The 16,674-nt window shown below is 37.7% G+C and overlaps 3 protein-coding genes across 6 annotated transcripts in view; 1 reads left to right on the forward strand and 2 right to left on the reverse strand.

Moving 5' to 3' along the window:
* Window positions 1–16,674, forward strand: part of LOC105273858 (calcitonin gene-related peptide type 1 receptor) — a 64,029-nt gene that overhangs the window by 29,214 nt on the left and 18,141 nt on the right. Inside the window, exon 1 of one of the 3 annotated variants that reach the window (XM_011316540.1) lies at window positions 8,961–9,025. The exons of the other annotated variants lie outside the window; for them this stretch is intronic. Coding sequence (XP_011314842.1) covers window positions 8,983–9,025 — 43 coding nt within the window. The 5' untranslated portion in view covers window positions 8,961–8,982. Of the gene's footprint in view, window positions 1–8,960; window positions 9,026–16,674 lie in introns of those variants that run through there. 3 annotated transcript variants of the gene reach the window in all.
* On the reverse strand, window positions 47–4,810 carry LOC105273860 (uncharacterized). Of its 2 annotated transcripts, none has more exons than XM_011316543.1 (2): window positions 4,674–4,810; window positions 47–4,020 (listed from the first exon to the last, which is right to left on the reverse strand). In XM_011316543.1, exon 2 carries the CDS (start codon window positions 3,965–3,967, stop codon window positions 365–367), a length of 3,603 nt encoding a protein of 1,200 aa, XP_011314845.1. In that variant the 5' UTR covers window positions 3,968–4,020; window positions 4,674–4,810; the 3' UTR covers window positions 47–364. The 2 variants fall into 2 exon arrangements, with proteins under 2 accessions (XP_011314845.1, XP_011314844.1); XM_011316542.1 differs by having other exon boundaries at window positions 47–4,023.
* LOC105273859 (esterase E4) lies at window positions 5,316–8,771 on the reverse strand. The gene is made up of 8 exons (XM_011316541.1): window positions 8,495–8,771; window positions 8,067–8,355; window positions 7,730–7,915; window positions 7,472–7,674; window positions 6,705–6,861; window positions 6,288–6,641; window positions 6,065–6,209; window positions 5,316–5,607 (listed from the first exon to the last, which is right to left on the reverse strand). The coding sequence occupies exons 1-8, from the start codon at window positions 8,627–8,629 to the stop codon at window positions 5,448–5,450; spliced, it is 1,629 nt and encodes a 542-aa protein (XP_011314843.1). The 5' UTR covers window positions 8,630–8,771; the 3' UTR covers window positions 5,316–5,447.

Genomic DNA, 16,674 nt, shown 5'->3' on the forward strand with positions numbered 1-16,674 from the left:
AAGAAAAACGCAGGAATTTTCGAATTCTTGGAGTAATGAATGATAATTGTCCGATCAAGTATGATAATTTTAACTTTTTTTTTTGCCAAACTCGACCGCAAAATTTTATAAATATCTGAAAGGCAAGATTTATTATCACAATAGAATTTTCATAATTACATGCTAATGTTACTTTCCGCGTAATATTTACCAGAATTTTTTTGCAAACATAGAAAAATAAAGTGTGTGTTAGTCCTGTATTTTCAAGGTTCAAAACACAAGTCTGCAACTCGTAAGGAGACAGAAATTATTGTGAAAATTGTGCATAGCGGTTTGTTCATTGATCCATGAGTACAACAGATTTCCATGAGGTAAGTTCTCTCAATTACTTCGGCTCCAGTTGATTCACATAGGAGTAGACATTTGCGACGACAGCCGGATCGCGATGTTTCTGCAGTTTCCTCACAACTCTCCAAAATCGTGACTCGCATGTAAATCGAGAACAAGACGCTAGCATGATCGACGCCATGATCGTGAAGTCCACATCCCCAAGTTCCGTTATTTCCTCCATAATCTCCAACACCGTAACATCCCCCTGGCCGTGGCTGATCCTCAACTCGATGAACGAAAACAGAGCCTTAGCGATAAGAGGCAGAGACTCCCTGGAGAGTGCATTGACGAGACTAGGCAGAATCTCAAGGATTTTCCCAGCAAAATCCTTGGGAGACAATGGTTTGTCAAACGCAGAAGTAAAGATCAGATATAAATAGCACGTGGGTTCTTGCTGTGGTCGAAGCACCGAGAAGATCGTCGTGAATAAGGCATCCGCAACGGTCTTAGCGACAGGTGAGATCAGTGGCCTAATTATATGAGACAGCTGAAAAACGAAATAATTCCCGAGGAGCGCTTTTCCTGGCTTGTCGCCATCAGCATCCCAGTACTTCACGATGACCTCCGCCAATAACGTTTGAAAATATATCAGACGTTCCCCCAGGTTGTCCCCAGCCTTCTCCAGGTATCCGCAAATGACATAATTCTGCATGCTATTGGACAACGCGTAATGAGGTTGCGACAAATCGAAGAAAAATTCCTTCAGAATGAAGTGATGTAGCTCTTCTGGGAAGACATCAACAACATTAATAATGGAGTAGAGGATATCACTGAACGTGGCTAGTGCCTGCTCTCTGCTGAGTCCTCCTTCCATCCCTTCCAGTCTTCTGATGGCTCTAAGCAGCATCTTGACATAGTCAGCAAGGAACTCGTCAGGAATCTTTGTGATAGTTGCTAAAGACTTGATAGAATCGTCGTCCCCTCTGAGATCGTTAACAGCTTCTACGAGGATCCCCCAGATGTCCTGACTGGGTTGGTTCACGAATAATTCCAGGATCGATTTGTAAACGATGGCCCTAATTGATCGGTGCTTGTCTTTTCTCAATTGATCCCTTAACATATCAGTTATTTCATCAATCTTCGCGACCCTGACAAACAATCTAATCCCGTGCTTCTTGATTGACACACCCTTTTCCATTAATTTCCTGCAGAATGCGATTACTTTGTCAGCTGATACACGTCGACCTACAGTCGCAAAGCAGTTAATAATCGAGTGAATATAATCTCCGATGCAAAACTTCAGGATAACGTCCAAGGAAACTGGAGGGTTCACCAGATTGAATGCCATGGGAATGGTAAACAATAAGCGGACGTCCGTCTTCTCATCGTTCTTGGGATCGATTGTGGATTTCTTCGGAATGAAGGGGGTGATTAAGCGCTCAAAAGATTCACCTTCGTACAAAAGTGACAAAATTATAATGTTCCCGTCACCTCTCTCAGTCTCGAAACTGCTCAGGGTTTTTTCAGAGAATTTAATGGGCAACTCCTGGTGCCACCGACAGGATCTCAAGAATCTTTGAACAAGCCTTGAGTTTATGTTAACATATACACTATTCAAATAACTCTCCCAATTTTCTAAGATCTCTTTCGGATTTCTTTTGAGGAGAACGATGATTTTTATAGAACGCATGTCAATGGCGGAGTTCTCCAGGGACTTGTCTGAGACAATAGCGTCCCACAAATCCTTGTCTGTGTCCTTCAGTAAGCCAGACAGCCTCGTTCTCTCCCACTGCGGCTCGTCCTTGTCGTTCAGAATCTTCTCCAGGACGAGTATCAGCCAGGGATAGCTCCTTAGAGACAAATTTTCCAACTCTGATTTCTTGTTTTCTGAATTCCTCGTGTTGAAACTATTGACTGCCTCCACGAGGAACGTCGTAATATTTGTCCGAGACCACTCTCCCTCCCAGACCTTGTGGTTCTCCGGGTATTTTCTCCCGATCTTCTCTAGAAAGCTCTCCAGACATTTTCGCTCGCAGTTTGGATTCTCCTTTACAATATTCCAGGTTGGTCTCCAAGAATTGCGGTAGAGCTCGATCAAAAGATCGATTTTCTCATCGATCGGCAGATCATTGATGAAGCGGAAATGGATCCCAGTGGTGATAATATTCTCGGAACTGTATACTCTGCTCTGCAGTTGATTCTTCATGTGGAGCAGTTGGATGATATCGTCCAGGAGCACCCAGTGGTCAACAGTGAGGTCCTGTACCTGGAAATTATCCGGAATGATCGCCAAGACCTCCAGAAGCATCCAAGGCTGCTCGTTCTTGTGCCTGACGCAGATGTATTTGAGCACCTCCAGCAGCGCGCCCTTATCCTCATTAACAGCGCAAGTGTAGATCAACTGCTGCATCAGATCCCTCCTGTCGTTCACATTCGAACTCCGACCAATCTGCGTTTTGATCAAAGGAATGGACTCGTCAACCAACAGATAACATCTCCATGAGTTTTTGAGTTGCCAGTTTTGTCCAAGGTGCCAGTCCTGATCTACTTCGAGCTTTCTTCTCGCCTGTCTCACCCTTTCCTCTACAGGCAATGCCCTCATTACCTCCGGGGTTACCTGGTCCTTAGACTCTAGCAGATTCGACCCATAAACCTCCCGAAAAGTTTCCAGCAATATTCCTATCTTGTCCTCTTCCTGACAGAACTCCAAATAGCCAAACATCTTCCTAAATTGGAATTCGTGGATTTCCTTAGGGAACAAATTTCTGAACATCAACCGGAATTGCTCTCTCGACAATTTTCCAGTGACCTTCAACGGCATCATTGGCAGAAACGCCCTGGGACTGCGAACGAGAGCTTCAATCCCCTGTTTCATGAATAACTCGGTTCGCTTCCGACTGAATTGAATCTCCCATGAACTCCCATGCATCTCAATTATCTCGACAAAGCTGTTCATGTTTTTTTTCATCATCGTCGGTAAAAAATCCGAGTAATAAAAAAGATCGACGTCCACCATACTGTGTTTTGCCTTCTTTGAGCCGGTCAATTTCAAATAATCGATGATAACATTGGGGTGGCGCTGGTAAATAATTTGTACAAAACGAATACTGAGGGCAACTTGGCGCTCTTCTACGATGAGTTTTCGAATGAAACCCTCACTGCAAGCAATCAACAGAGGTTCCCCGCATTTTTTACCATACTTCCAGCTCAATTCCGAGTAAAAGCTCTCGGCAAGGCCCGATTTGTCCCCGTTGTAGGCTAAAGAGACGGATAATTTCTTCACAAGTATCCTCCGGTGGTTCAGGGAGATGTGGGGAAAGATGTGGAGTCCGTAGAAATGGGGATTTGTGACCTCGGGATTGCTGCCATCGAAAAACCATTTTGCAGTCAGGGCACGCTCAAAAACTAGCTCATCTTCTGATCTAAGGGCCTGGATCAGGCCCTCTGGGTCTCGGAGGCCCTTCGCAACTTCGACCTGTGCCAAGGGAATCAGGGGCTCTGGAATGCCAAGGGACTTCAACTCAAGCTCAGGGCAGATTGAGGGGTCTTTCAATTTTGAGGAGACGACGGACGCCGCGGCTTTGTTCAGGGCGAGAAATTTTTCACCTGGGGATAATCCCGGGATCCTCTGGATTGCCGCGAGGTACGGGGAATTCATTTTTTATCGTGACCGTCGATGACACTTCTCGGTTGGTGCTAATCACAAAATTCCTGCTGTTTGCAAATAATTTCAAACATTAATTTTTAACGTTTATTTATTTAAACTAAATAAATCACTAAATAAATTCTAAGGGATTTGGGGTTCAATGTAAAAAACTATAATTTTCTTCAATGAAAATTTAATAACTAATTGTTGATGAATTCAATTTTTCCTTTATCATTTTTAATTATTATATGACATATTCCGGAAAAATTAGGCGACTACTAATTGTTACTCTACAACATGACAATTATTGTTTACGACTTTTTCTGAGGTTATGCATTGACAAGAAGTTGATAACCAGGTCTACTTATTTGATTTTCAACTTGAAGCGAACACAATTAAGAAAACGTCGTAAAATTACGAATAAATCATTATAATAATAATTGTAGTGTTCAATTTTCCCAACATTTTTTGATATTTTTGGATAGTTAACAATAGAGATGAAAGACGACATAAAAATGTATTTTAAGGTTATAGCAGGCAGAGGATTGAATAATCCCAACAATTACAAAATCGCGTACCCCCAAGCCACACTAAAATCCCATAAAGTGAAGGTTTTTTTAAATTTTTTGGGGGGGGCGTAAGGGTTCTTTTATGCCGGCGATTCGACAGGTGAATATTCCGGTTCCATATTTCGAATTGATTTAAAAATTTTACTCACTCAGTGATTGTTCATTTGATTGTCGTCTCGGAGTCCACAGAATATTTTTGAAAGAGGTGGATTTGAGAAGAAAATTGGGGAAATTGAGAAATGGAGAACAATGAAGACCAAAGTGGTAAATACGTTAACTTATGACTCGTCACACCCACTGGGCATGCGCGCAGCTGTTTAAGATAAACAAGTTGCAAGTGTGTTGGAAGTATGTCTGCAATGTACGTACCTATTCGGTAATTTTCTGATATTTTTATCGGACATCGAGTCTATTTTTGCACCCATTCCCGACGTTACTCTTTGCAATATTTTCATTGATTTCTCCCTTTTCAATGGCAAATCTACAAAAGAGAGAAAAAGATCCATTTTATCCAGTCTCAAACACATTTTTATTCAAACAGGTTTATTGATAAAACAAATTTTTTTCCTAGTCACTCAAATATGTTTCTATGGTTATTATTTAATTGTGCTATCTACATCGATGGGAGTTGATAATTAACTAATTGATTTACCGAGTTGTGAATATTTTTTAACGTTGGAATTAAATAATAGGAAAAATTAAATAATCGCTGTGTAATTAAGCCGCAACGGAATAAACTCTGCTAGAAATAGTGAGGATTTTCTGGTGTTAACGGTTTAATAATTATGGAATTATTGGAATATTTAATTTTAATTCGAAGGTTCGCTCTTTCTTTCTACATAAATTTATAATCAAAGTTATACACAACTTTACTATACCATGATAGATTTATGAAAATATTCTCAAAATATTTGATAACAGTCTTAGAGTTTATTCTTTAAACAAGATTTAATTTTGGTGTAAACATTCTCCTCCGTCGTCATCTCCAGGCTATCAGAGATTTTCATGCAATCGTAATACTGTAACCGAGTCAGAGGAGTCCACATGACAGGTAATAAATCCGATTTCGATGGAGTTGGATTTCTGAAAAAATAAAAGTAATAATCCCAGCAGAAAATATTAAAACCCGCCGACAAGAACAAAAACGCAGAGAATAAAAAGTTTAAATTTTCAACAACTTGTCACTAATTTTGACCTAGGTTTAATAATCCCTCGGATTTATTGAACAATTAATTCGTTCATTAGGTTTTTTTTATTGGAAAAATATTTGCAAAGATGAAAAGTCACTGTGGAATTAAAACCGAAGCTCAATTGAATGAAATTAAATATTTAACACATTAACACTTGAGAAAAATAGTTGTCTGATAGTCATGGAATTTTTCTACTGATAATTTCAATCTGAAAAGCCGTCGTTGCTTTTGAAAATTCAATCTAAATTCTGCAGAATTTCCACTAGTATTTTCCATAAAATATTTTTACACGTGTGGATTAAGCCCTTAAAAATGAAAACTTTCTATTTTCTCGAAACTCGCAGCATTACCCCGTCTTAGCAAAGTTAGTCCACAACTGAGTGAACCGCTCCGTAAGTAACTGGTGGATGTCAGAGGAGTTGGGAAATTCAATACCGAATTGTTGAAATATTTTTGGATAGAACAGTAGAGATAATTCATCACCGTGGCAGGTACCTTAAAAATGAAAGGAGTATAATATCAAGCCGCAGATAGATATGCGGTGAACGATGAAAAATTATCAGAGGATCTCACCAGGTTGAGTAATATTCAGGGATAACTTGACGATGGAGTTGCCTGTATCACAGTCAAACTTGTAGACATACGTTGGGTTCTTGGACACCTGTACCTGATGGTCGAGAACCTCATGAATACCGGCGATGAAATGAGTGTCTCCTTGAAGATCCACATAATTCTGGACAGACTCCAATGAAATTTTGCGATTGCCAAAATATATCTTCCTCATGTCCATCACGGTGAGGTTTTTCATCTGGGCATGTTTGACTGCATTCGGATGAATCAACGTGGTCTGATAGTTCTCATCAATCTCCGACCAGTTGGATAGAAATGTCTTCTTTCCGTAAGGATTTTCATGATTCCTGCGTTCACCTAATACATAGCGCCTCGTTGAATTGAAAATGAATTTTTAACGGAAAACTTGGATTGACGTACCTGACAGAGCTACGAGGCCTTCGTCGCTTACGTAACCTATAATGCAGGGCACTTTGATCCCAGATTTGATGGCCTCGAATAGAGGTTTCGACAGGAATGGGTTCTTCGATAGTGAATCCACAGCTGGTCCAAATGGAGTAATCAGCAGTATTTTATCCTGGAAGGGATAGGGCGCTTTAGCGGTGTTTGATTGGGTTTATTTATTGATTGGTTTATGAAATTCCCGTTATTCTCCGATTTATCGCTGCAGCTTGAATTTACGGTTTTCCTTTTTTCATTGAGGCTTTTCCACATAAAATTTCAGAATAATATTAAATAAATTGCATTGCCTCTTTTTTTCTATTCATGAATATTCAGATCAGTTAAATCACCATTTCTCTCTATTGATGAGTCATTAGAACTGACGTTATTGACTTTATCAATTGATTTTTGCATCAATTGACTTGAGAAGTTATCACCGCTGTTTGCATTTATGGATATAATGTTTAAGGCCCGGATGGACTGTCTGGAAAAGATAATTTACTCAAAAATTGGGACTTCTAATTACTTCGTCAATTAATCGTTTTTTCCGATAATTGTTAGCTAGCGGCCTATTTGTTGACAACCGCTAGAACGCTAGCTCACAATTATTGACAAAAATGATTAATTGTCAAAGTAATTAGGAATCCGAATTTCGGAGTAAATTATCTTTTCTAGATAATGCACCCGAGCCTTACTTGAAGATTGTGACTCTTCAAATTTGGCTTAAAAAATAAGGGAAAGCTTACATATGGCTGAAACATTTTGGCCTGTGCCTTAATGAGCTCGTGGACATCAATACTCTTTAAAAAATGGAGTAATTCTTTGGGGTCTTCTATTTCCTTTCCTAGTACAGCAGCAAGTTGGCATGCACTTCGTTTAGGGGATCTTGCTATTGTGGCCCATGGATTTATCAGCACACCACTTTGCAGAATAGCCTTCTGAAATAACCCTGCAAAGCCCTTGGATTAAACACCAATCCTGTGAACTAAAAAGCAGTTCAATACCTTCACCCATCGGAGATACGCAGAGGAAATGAACAGATGCCGATCCAGCACTCTCTCCAAAAATCGTTACATTCCCTGGATCTCCACCGAATCTATCAATATTTCGTTTAATCCATTGCAACGCCATCACCTGGTCCTTCAGCCCCTGATTTCCATTCGCAATCTCATCCTCCAGGTCCAGGAAACCTGAAAAAATTATCGCCTTTTATTCCACGCGAATAAAGAAAACACGAATTAATTTTTCATTTAAATTGAATTTTCAATGTTTTGGGTTTCAATTATAGTTGAGATCAAATTACTGATGGAAGCAAACCAGAGAATGGACAGAAAAATTCACCTAAAACCCCGAGACGATAGTTTATCGTGACCAGAACAATATCCTTTTCAATCAGATAGTCCGGTCCGTAAAGGGTATCATCACCAGATCCAAAGATAAAGCCCCCACCGTGAATCCAAACCATCACGGCCTTCGGAATTTCTGGATGGATCGATGGTGTGTAGACATTGAGGTATAGACAATCATCACTGCCGACTATACTGTAAGTTATAAGATCAATGTGGGCACAGTTGTCACCAAAGCTTGTGGCTTCTCTCACACCGCTCCATTTGAGTGGAGGTCGGCAATCCTATTTGGTTCCAATCAGAATAATAAACGTAATAATCGATTTATTGATTTCAATAGAACAGAAATCTTTCAGCATGTGGCAGAAACAATTAAAAAATTTTTTGACCGCGAATTCGTGGAGGAATTGCCAATGAAATCACCTGGAAGCGAAGTTCCCCGACGGGTGGTTGAGCATACGGTATTCCTTTGAACGCAATGAACTCTCTCCCATGGACATTAGTTTCCCTGCTCCCCCTCAACTTTCCCGTATCAATTTCAACTTGGGGACTCTCCATGTTAATGAGAAATCAGCTGTTCCCAAGGACGTTCAGGCACCTGATAAACTTCTCCCAAATGCACTGGACACTCAACACCTCAGTACAGATACTCTCTGTACTTTTTCAAGCTGTTCCTGTCCTCTTGTAGAAATACTCCCCACCACCTTCTCGTATTCATATCACGAGTTGTCGATGTCTGTGTGGAATACTTCGGTTAAATCTTGCTATGAAACAGTGACGGCGTAAATAACGGGTCATGCAAAGATCTCTGTCAAGGCCAAGCAGTCATCCCGTATTTCCTCCGATGAAAATCACTGATAGTTTATAAGAAAATTTGCAATAAATATTTCCATCTAGTCGATGCAATATACATGGTGCCTGGAGTTTCGAGCGAAACAAAGGCGATAAGCTGGGGCAATTATAGTTTTATTTTTCTGTTTTCCTATGTTTGGGCGTAATCTGATGCAGTGTGCCATTTTCGATTGCCTCTATAAAAAAAGTATTGTATCTTTTTTCATACCGATTTATTTTGCCGGGTTTATGGGCCTACACTTATATTAGAAGATGAAAAATTTAATTGGGGCCAAATGAAATCAATTCTTCAAATATATTTCTCTTTATGTGAATAAATAAAAATATATATTATAGTATTATATGTAATAATTTAGTATGCATAGCATATATTTTTTTTATTATTTTAAATTTTACACTTTTGTGAACTTCGATAAAATTTCTATTCACTTTTGAAATTACTTTTTTATACGAATAATTTATTATGCACAATAATACACTTATTCAGATAATTAAAATGTAATTTGATCATATTTTAATTATTCGAGGCCCTTCAACCATGTTTTCTACTAATTCTAAAATGGGAAGGCAATATATATTCCGAACGGAGAAGATAGTTTAAGATTTGAAGAATTTTCATCATCTGTTGAATCATAAATTTATAAAATATTTAATGGTATATTTATATTTTTATTGCTCTCGGGTCTACGTTTCTATGTTTATAATTCTTTAGCGTACAGCTGCCGAGATACGGTTTTGATAATTTTTCTGATGTTTCTGTTAGGAAGTGCCACCAAAAACTAAAATTAAAAAAAATCCAATTTAGTTCATCGTTTGCGAAATTATGGCTATTTTAAAACAAATCCCGAAATTTTTCAAAAATCGAAATCTCGAAAACTGTTCAATAAAAAAAAATTTTTTAAATCATGAAAGCATCTTTCGATCGATACTCCAATATAAGAAAATTCCAAATGAATTGGAGATGCAATGGCTAAATGGTATCCGTTTCGGTGTGGAGTGGCCCATATATAGATGAGGCATTCCATGTAACTCAACGAGACCAAAACCAAAATCGTGACATCGTCGATCATATTGTGGATTTTTTCTGAGATTATATATAATGTGAGATGTCTTCTCAATTTTTTTCGGATTTTTGTAATCATTCTGTGAACGGCAATTTTTTTTTTTGTAAATTTTACCTTCCAGTACCCATAGCTCTCGTGAAAATCAACCGATTTGTTTTATGTTTTTCCAAAATGCGTTTCCCATCGTACTTAAAAAAAACATTATCACATAAATATTTCAAAAAAAGTACTCGTTTTCAAAGTTACATAATTTTTTTTTAATGTCAGTGAATATGTTAAATTAACAAACAGTTTTTCGTCCAAATATATATTTTATTTTATATTTGCACTATTTTATATTAAACAATTGTTTTATCAAAATGAAAAATAGCGTAGTTTTCTCTAGTAATATTAATATGAATAATAAGAGTGATGTTGAGTTGAGGGAAATAAAATGTAAAAAACCGAAAGGTTAAAATAGATGTAAGTAAAAATATTTACGTCCGTTCACTTCGAGCAAGTGAATTTATTCAAAAATAGTGCATTTTGTTGATATATTATTTAAATATAATTTAATAATGGAGATAATCACATGTAATCATCAATCAACCGGGCATTTTCCAGTGATAAATGTCCCTTCAAGAGTCAACACAAGGGAGAATTTATGTGTGAAACCGGATTAACTTTCGCGAAAATATGAAACTTGTTTTCCCGGCAGTTTTTCTCCTCCACCCACTTAGAACCAACTATTACTATAAAATGAATGAAGCCTTGAAGTCGTCTCTCGGTGCGCCTTATTACGAAGTCTCTCAAGAGCTCATATCGCACAAGTGACATGGCATAATATAAATGCAAATATTTGGATATATTGTTTACGCACCGAGGAAAAAAAAATACTGTTTAAATAAAACATTTGGTAAATGAATAATCATCAACTCTTTCTCACGACAAACGTCCGAAGCATGACAATCGGAAATTGGAAAAATTTTTTTTTCTAAATCATTCCAACGAGCCATTTCTTATGATGAAACGTTGATAAAAAGTCGCAGTCATGAATAATTGATTATTGAAAATTAAATTATTTCAATGACGTGTCATGCATTGTGACCTCAGCGTTTGTGCCAGTTTATGATTCGCATGCAGCGCCATCAGCCGGTTACATTCGTCGTTGAATTGTGCATCCATTTAAAGATAATATACTCTACTCCAAAATGTCAAAAAAACCAGTGCGAATGGAAAAAATAATGACAACCCATGTAGGGTTAGCCAACCTTTACAATACGGCCGAACATTGGGCGGAGGTCGATTACCCGATCATCGGGCCCCCGATGAATGGCCGTTGACTAGCCGATGGTGTCCACACCGATCATCGAGGTCCCGATGAAAAGCCGTCCATTGGCTGATGATGTTCATACCGATCATTGGGCCCACGATGATGTTCGCACCAATCATCGGGGCCCCGATGATGTTCGCACCGATCATCGGGGCCCCGATGAAAAGTCGTCCATTGGTTGATGATGTTCACACCGATTATCGGGCCCCTGATGATGTTCGCACCGATCATCGGGACCTCGATGAAAAGCCGTCCATTGGCCGATGATGTTCGCACTGATCGTCGGGGCCCCGATTAAATACCGTTCTCCGACCGACGCCCGAAATGGCATCCGAAAGTGCGAAAAATGCTCAACCCAATCCATAAGTACTAAATCCTAATCCTCATAAGCTAGGTTTTACAGATTTAGAAAAAAGGAATGGCAGGATGGTATATGCATTCATTCTCTCTCCTAACATATACAATATAACAATTAATATCCTAAATAACAATATTAATGACTTGAATCATTTGAAAATAGTAAATCACATAATCCTAAGCATATAATTTTGGCGCCAAGTAATATTTATAAATCCCAAAAAAGATGATTTATAAGAATTTCCAGATGACCTTCACTTATAGGGTTTTTCCCAATTTTTCGCTTTTCCCTATCGCAAATCTTCTTCGCAATTTCAAACTATTCCGTAATTAAGTATAAACAAAACTGATGTAAATATAGGGATAGAGCCATCGGCTGGTGACCTAGTTTTCTATTAAGCATTAATTAATATACTATGTACAAAATAAATGCATATAATATCTCATCTCAATAAACTCTTGTTAATTGTTAATTGTTAATTGCCGGATGGTCTAGCAGGTAACGCATGCGACTATAACTCCCAAGTACTTAGGGTTCGAGTTACGTCAGAACAATTTTTTTTTAATTTTCATCTTTTCTTTTTTTGCTTCACTAGAATTAATGAAAACGGTCACAAAACTATTAGAAAACATTTGATTGACCATTTATTGACTTGATTTATCAACTTTGATATTGCGCAATCATCGGTGCCGTTGAGCAGCATGAAGTAACGCTCCAATGATCGGCAGATGATTGGTCGATCATCGGTGCCGATCATCGCCGGACTTGGTGCCGAACTCGGCCCAATGAGTGGCCGTTCTGTATAACCCTACATGGGAAAGTATTGTTTTGTGCCACAATGCCCAAATAACACAAAAACAGCGCCCGTGAGAACGTTCATTTCTGTTGCGAGATGTAAAGAAACTAAAAAAATTTGGTGTACTAGTTATGCATAAAGCTTTCGGATAATTACCCTCAATTATAAATTTCATTTTTTAATTCACTGAATTTTTTAAACACATAAAAATATTGAATTCAATACCATTCTTCTAAAATTATTCCTTTATTCAACATTTATTTGAGTTTGTGATTTTTATTATTTCATTAATGATAAATGAATTCGATAAATTGACAAAAAATTGAAAATTAACTAATTGAATTAAATTATGTAATTATTTCTTCAGTTGATGCAATAAATTCTTGTTAGTAAAGGAGTTGAGGGAATTGATTGATCTCTATTAATTTTCTGTGAAATTTCAGGGAAAACCCAGCAATTCGGCTCCATAAAAAATACAACCGTCATTGATCAAGAATAATCCTCAGGTGCTTATAAAATTACACGTTTCGATGTGATAAAGGGATGAAGCGGATGAAATAACTTCTGAAGGATGAGGGAGGAATGTGGCTCAAACCTGATTGATTTCAAAACTTTAAAATTGAAGATTTCTACTGATACAGATTAGACCGAAGGCCAAACCCCTCGTACATAAACTTTAATGGCTTTTTGCTCTTATTCTCGAGTCATTAATGGGAATTGCAGGGTAGACCACTTACACCGCACATCCTCATCTTTTTTTTGGTACGACCGCTTTAGTCTTGATAGCACGAGCTGTTTCCACTTATCGGACTGGAATTCCCGGATTTTTTTTTCTCATCCAAAAAGGGTTATCATACCGAGATTATGGGACATGAAAATTCAACCGTTGGCCCTTTGCCCTTCGCGCCTCTTTGCTTTCCCTATCTGGGGAAAAATGGACTTTTAGTCCGCGAAAATTGAAAAAAATTTTCGTACTTTGTGCCACCGTTGAATTACGACTCTTTGGTTCTCAGTGCAATTTTTTCCTGTAATAATGTGACATTTCTCTTTGACAGTGGGGTTTTCATTCTCTCTGCGTGCAGAACAAAAAGGCGTCTCTGGCATAAAAAAGCGAGAAAATAGTGAAAAGGGATGAGCAAAAAGACCACAATCGATTCAGAGTGGTGAATGCGTGTGCCACACCTTTTTCTCTTTTCTCTCCCTCACTTCACCCTTGTTGACGATCTATTGTGCATTTTATGGATTTCAAGGGTAAATGGGTTATGTATTCTTTCGTGAAACGAGGCCAGCGATCTAATAAGGGGAATATTAGATGTGCGATCAGCGAGGGAAGTCTAAAAATTTTATATTTCAATTGTTGCCTCCTGAAGAAATTCCACTTCCTCACAATTTCCCTCCCATAAAAACCATAAAAACACAATTGCAACGAACAAATATTTGGTAAAGCCATACAAAACGTAATGAATCCGCAAATTTAATGGATTGAAACATTCCTTTCATCTACTCTACAATAAAAATTAATTTATAAATTCCTCTCACTCCAAAAAAGTTCAGCCTTTCAAAAGAATCAAAAAATCTCTCTGAGGTACGTAAAACCGTATTTAAAACAATGTTTTTTTTTTTTAATAGGATACAGCCAAATGTGATGGACTTGCATATTTATTTTTCGTGCGAGCGATAATGAAAAATGCAGGAATGCATTTTTTCAATGGGATTTTTCACTCGACAGTGGAATCGCCTGGGATTACTCAATCGAACGGAAAATGAATACAAAAAAGGGGATAAAAGAATACAGGTAAAAAAAAAGGAAAAAACAACAAAAATTCGCGATGCATGCGAAGTGATGTCATCCGGTCTGATGAATTGCCAGTGGCGCGTGCAATAGCCGATGAAAGATCGATCGTCCTCCCTTCACCTTTCCCCGAGGAAAGGGCTTTCTCCACCTATGTACTCTGTAAAGTTGCTATATAGGCCGGAAACGATGATTTCATGTTTCGTCCCTCGTTCTCCTACAAAGGGACAGCCCTCTCGGACCTCCGAGGTAAATCCTATCATGCGGCAAAGTGCTTTTACCTCTCGAAATTGGTATGTATCGTATCCCCTCTTTATTACCATTTCCCGATATACCAATTATTCATCATTACGGTGGCTTATCGTGCAATTATCCAATCGGAAAGTTGATTTTATGGGATTATTGTGCGGAAAACCTAGTACCCGTACCTTGAAATTCAAACGGAAAAAACGGTGACAGGTGTCGCTAATCATAACGACTCGTTCTGCTGATGACACGAGGCAAAACGAATGGGATAATGGGGGATTTATCGTTTTCCAGTGGAACAATGAGTGCTGATAACGGTTTTTAATACTCCAGTGAGATCACTTTTGTATGTTCATCCAGCAATTCTTTTTCGCTCACTTTCAATCTCCCTTTTCGCAGGTCTAGTCAACGTATTACTATTTTTTAACAATATTTATAATGCACTTTTCTATTTATTTAAGAGCATGTACATAGGGGAGACTGGAGAAAAATGAAATAATGTGAGAAATGTATCACTCACACGATTTGCGGGATGTTTTCTTTTCCTTCATTTTACTTTAAAAGGGGCAGATCCCCATTATCTACCTCAATATTTTTTTTGCACTTTCGAAAAGTTTTTTTTCCGAGGTTTTTCTCTTACATACTTATTCGATTTTTTTTTTCATAGACTATTTCAGCTCCCGAGGGACGGATGTAGCTATTTTTTAATTTAACAACTAAGAAGTAAATTGAAATATACCATGAGTAATGAGATTTAAGGATTTTTCACACATTTTTAAGTGGGAAAGAATTCCTCCCGGGTTGGGAGAAGACGATTGCAAATTTATTTGTAATTTTCTAGGGTGAAAAGAGCATTTGTCGGAGTAGACAGGATTGGAGACGCGTGATTTATCGTGAGTTTCATATTTCTGTCATGTCTAGCTCCACTTCAACTCTTTACTTTCCGATATCACTGGGTTTCTGCTCTTATCGCAGATATTTACTTTTCCAGTTGGAAACTGGTGATGATTGATGCTATCGTGATTGCATGAGTAGGCCATGACTAGCACTTTATTTTGCAGAAGCTTCAGATCGATCGATTTGTTTGTTGCTTTAAGGAAAAGATCGATATATCTCTCGTTAAGAAATCGAAGATTCAAGCAATAACAAATTAAATACATCAATAATACTCTCTTGCAGTCAATTGAACTTTACACGTCAATTGAACTTGAGACGAAAATAAGTGAAGGCATCTTTTGCAGGGTAGGCAAGTTTTTAATTAAATCAGAGAAATTTTTAATAAAACTTCTTTATCTAATTGAAAAGAACCATTTTCTGGACATATTACCGAGGCATTACAAATGGTTCATTCTCAAGGTTTTGGCGCTGTAGGGCCGGCAGTTTCTGTACTGAATGCATAATAGTTTCCAAAAGTTGTACAGACCATTGAAATTTAATCCAGAGTGAATTACGGTAAGACCAGGGAGTTGAAGCGGCTTTTGTCCCTCGGCGATTGTCCATTAAATCATTAAACGCGCCGGAATAAATTCATCGACTCAATTCATTCGGGGAATAAATGACTGCTCATTGTTTTCCGATGCAATCACAATATCACATTATTATAACGGAAAAAGGAATGAACAATAAAAACTAAAATATTCCCGACCATTTTTCATATAATCGCGTTTTATCAATTTAATTGCGCCGGAACAAATATTGTTATAAAAACCGGACCAAGTCATTATTTATAATTACCGTTTTTTAATTTTGGCTGATTCTATTTGGAGATTTTTAACAACCTTTACCAGTATTTATGCGGTACCCCAGCCTAATTTCCTAGTCGCACTTTTCTCTAGTTAACTCATAACTAAACTCCACCCTCTATCAATTCGTGTTCCGACGATGAAAAATTTTTCACCTCCGGAACTCGAACCTGCACTACTGGGACACTTTAGTCTAAAGCCAGTCTTAATTACTCTTAATTATCATTTATTATTTCTTTATTCAAAGAATTGATCTTAACTTATTTTTTTATCATAGCAATTTAATTTCACTGTCACGAATTTTCTGTATAGGTGCGATATAAACTGGATGACATCAATAAATATTCGTGCTAAGCCCAAACCATTTATTAATTTTCAAATAGTTTAATAAATACATTGATGATATTGAACCACTAAATTAATTAACAATTAACGAATTAA

Source organism: Fopius arisanus, unplaced genomic scaffold, assembly GCF_000806365.1.
Source record: "Fopius arisanus strain USDA-PBARC FA_bdor unplaced genomic scaffold, ASM80636v1 scaffold00007, whole genome shotgun sequence".
NCBI lineage: Eukaryota > Metazoa > Arthropoda > Insecta > Hymenoptera > Braconidae > Fopius > Fopius arisanus.